The 2,745-nt window shown below is 34.3% G+C and overlaps 1 protein-coding gene across 1 annotated transcript; it reads left to right on the forward strand.

The window, feature by feature from the left end:
- On the forward strand, nucleotides 1-954 carry LOC121219980 (adenylate isopentenyltransferase 5, chloroplastic). The gene has a single exon (XM_041098915.1). The coding sequence runs from the start codon at nucleotides 2-4 to the stop codon at nucleotides 854-856; it is 855 nt and encodes a 284-aa protein (XP_040954849.1). The 5' UTR covers nucleotide 1; the 3' UTR covers nucleotides 857-954.
- The last annotated feature ends 1,791 nt before the right edge of the window (nucleotides 955-2,745 follow it).

The following is a 2,745-nucleotide window of genomic DNA, read 5'->3' on the forward strand; positions in this document are numbered from 1 at the left end:
TATGACAATCAACACCATTGTGAACGGCTACTCCACCGAAAACCAGAAGACCAAAAAGAGCAAAGTCATTTTCGTTGTGGGAGCGACGGCCACCGGAAAATCCAAACTTTCCGTCGACCTCGCCGTTCATTTCAACGGCGAAATCATCAATTCCGACAAGATTCAAGTTTACAAGGGACTCGATATCGTAACCAACAAAGTCACAAACGAAGAAACCAGAGGCATCCCCCATCACTTGCTCGGCATCGTCGACGACCCTGACCAAGATTTCTCCGCCGACGACTTCCGTCGTCACGGCAAGGAAGCCATCGAATCGGTTTTAAGCAACGGCAAAGTCCCTATCGTCGCCGGCGGGTCCAACTCTTACGTCGAACACCTCGTGGATGACCCGAACTTCAGTCGACGTTTTGAATGCTGTTTCATTTGGGTCGACGTTTCTTTACCCGTTTTGCACAAACGGGCTAAGGAACGGGTCGACCAGATGGTGGCGGCCGGACTCCTCGACGAGGTACGAGAAATGTTCGTCGCCGACGCCGATTACGGTCGAGGAATAAGACGAGCTATTGGGTTACCGGAACTGGAAGCCTATTTCACGGTGGAGAAGGACTCCAACGTGGATGAAGCGACGAAAGCGAAAATCTTAGCTAATTGTATCGAAGAAACAAAAAAGAACACCTTAAAGTTGATAGATTCACAGCTGGGGAAGATACGGCGGCTGAGGGAAGAGGTTGGGTGGAAACTGCAAAGGGTCGACGCAACCGCCGTGCATGAAAAATGTGGACGAGATGCTCAACTTGCATGGGAGCAAAGGGTGTTAAAGAAAAGTTTTGAAATAGTGGGGGCATTTTTGAACTAAATGTTTTTTTGGGAGGACCATTTTAAATTTAAGGATTATATATCTAGCAATTTTATAAAATTATGACAATATTTTGGTTAGATTTTAAAATAATTATGTTATTTTATTTTATTTTATAAGATCGAAACTTTTCTTAAATCCTTCTAGATCAATTTTGAGTTTCTGTTATTTTAAATTCGGATCATTTCAAGTCAATCTCGATTTGTATTATTTTGGGTTTAGAGTTAGCTCAGATTCAAACTATTTTAAATTCAGATTATTTCGAGTTTAAGTTGTTTTAATTGCAAGTTTGAAGCTCCAATTTTAAAAAATCAAGTAAATAATTTCAAGTTACTTATTCAATCATTTTAGATTTTAATTATATCAAATTGATTAAGTTTAATTTAAGCTTAAATTCGAGTTTATTAAATTAAATTTTAAATGATTCTAATTACAATGTTAAAAATATCATATGCTTTTTAAAATTTTACTTTTTTATTGATGTATTACATTGTTTTTCACTAATTCAAAAATTATTTATTTTTATATCAGTGGTAAGGCTTCAGCTTACTTTTTGGTCCTGTATTCGAATTTTTGCTTATGCAAAGTAGAAAACTTATTTAAAACCACATGTGGTGGCCTGATGGTCAAAGTTGTTCCCCGTCTCAAGTGTTGCCTAAATTCGAGTTGTGCTAGTCGTGTTTGTTGTTTGAACTTTGCCCTAAATAAAAATAAAATTCTACTAAATAATTATGATTTTTCAAAACCATTATTTTATTTTATTTTACTACATTCAAAATCTATAAATATTTTATTATTTTAAATTCAATATCTAAAAAATAAGTTGCAATAATTTATTTACCCTTTCCTAATATAAATCTATGGCTTAAAAAACAACTCACTTTAATCAAATGTTTAAAATATTTTTATTTTCATTATTTTTATTATAAAAAATTTCATTATAATTACCACTATAATCTTTACATCAAATAGACAATTTTTTTACGAACATATGAACATAGTTATGAAGAAACTTTATTATCCTGAACAAACTTTAAAAACGTCAACATAGTTATGTCGGGTATATATTCATATTTGACACTCACATTCAAGTCAGAATCACATAAATTTAGAATAAAAGTACCGGAAATAAATGACAACTACAATACCTCAATTCTAACTTTATTTTCAATATCTTTTATCAACATAATCAACCAAAATTGATATTCATTATCATCTACGTAATCCTTTTTACAAGTCTTATAATAAATAATTTCTTATATCTAAAATAATAAATTCATCATGATTCGTGACTTCTTACCTTGCATATCTTTTCCGATGCTCGTGTTCTCAATAGTTTCCCTTCCCCCAAAACTACTCACACAATCAATGCACGTAGTATCGAGTATCACTATTGACGTATACAACCCATTATATGGAAATTATAGATTTGTTGAGTGATTGTGTTTCTCTCTCCTCCCTTGAAGGTCCATTTTCATATTTATTAGGTACGGTCCTTTGATGTGACGTACTAGGTTCAAATAGGTTTCATTCATGCCAACATGTATCCTCCCCTAATATCAGCACGTGTCCTCCTGGCATGGATTTGCCAGCATACTGGCGAACTGTTTGGTATGCAAGTTGCTAAGTAACGAGCTACATACCCATAAACAGTAATCGGTTAGGTTGATTTTAATCAGATAACAGATCGAATCAGGACGGATGATGGCTAGCACTATAACAAGAATAAATAACAACAATGAACATTCCAAACCTCGCAAATTCCAACCTAACATAATTTCAATGTTACATTATTTAAAACATCCATTAAAAAAAGCTGTACATATCAAGTATCACTGTCGACATTGCACGAGTGAAACTGCATGCTATCAGATACATTTCAAATGGAC

The sequence above is a fragment of the Gossypium hirsutum genome, chromosome D08, assembly GCF_007990345.1.
Source record: "Gossypium hirsutum isolate 1008001.06 chromosome D08, Gossypium_hirsutum_v2.1, whole genome shotgun sequence".
Taxonomy (NCBI): domain Eukaryota; kingdom Viridiplantae; phylum Streptophyta; class Magnoliopsida; order Malvales; family Malvaceae; genus Gossypium; species Gossypium hirsutum.

Bases quoted from the DNA above. Each gene is read 5' to 3' on its own strand.
- LOC121219980 (XM_041098915.1), top strand. From the start codon at position 2: ATGACAATCAACACCATTGTGAACGGCTACTCCACCGAAAACCAGAAG.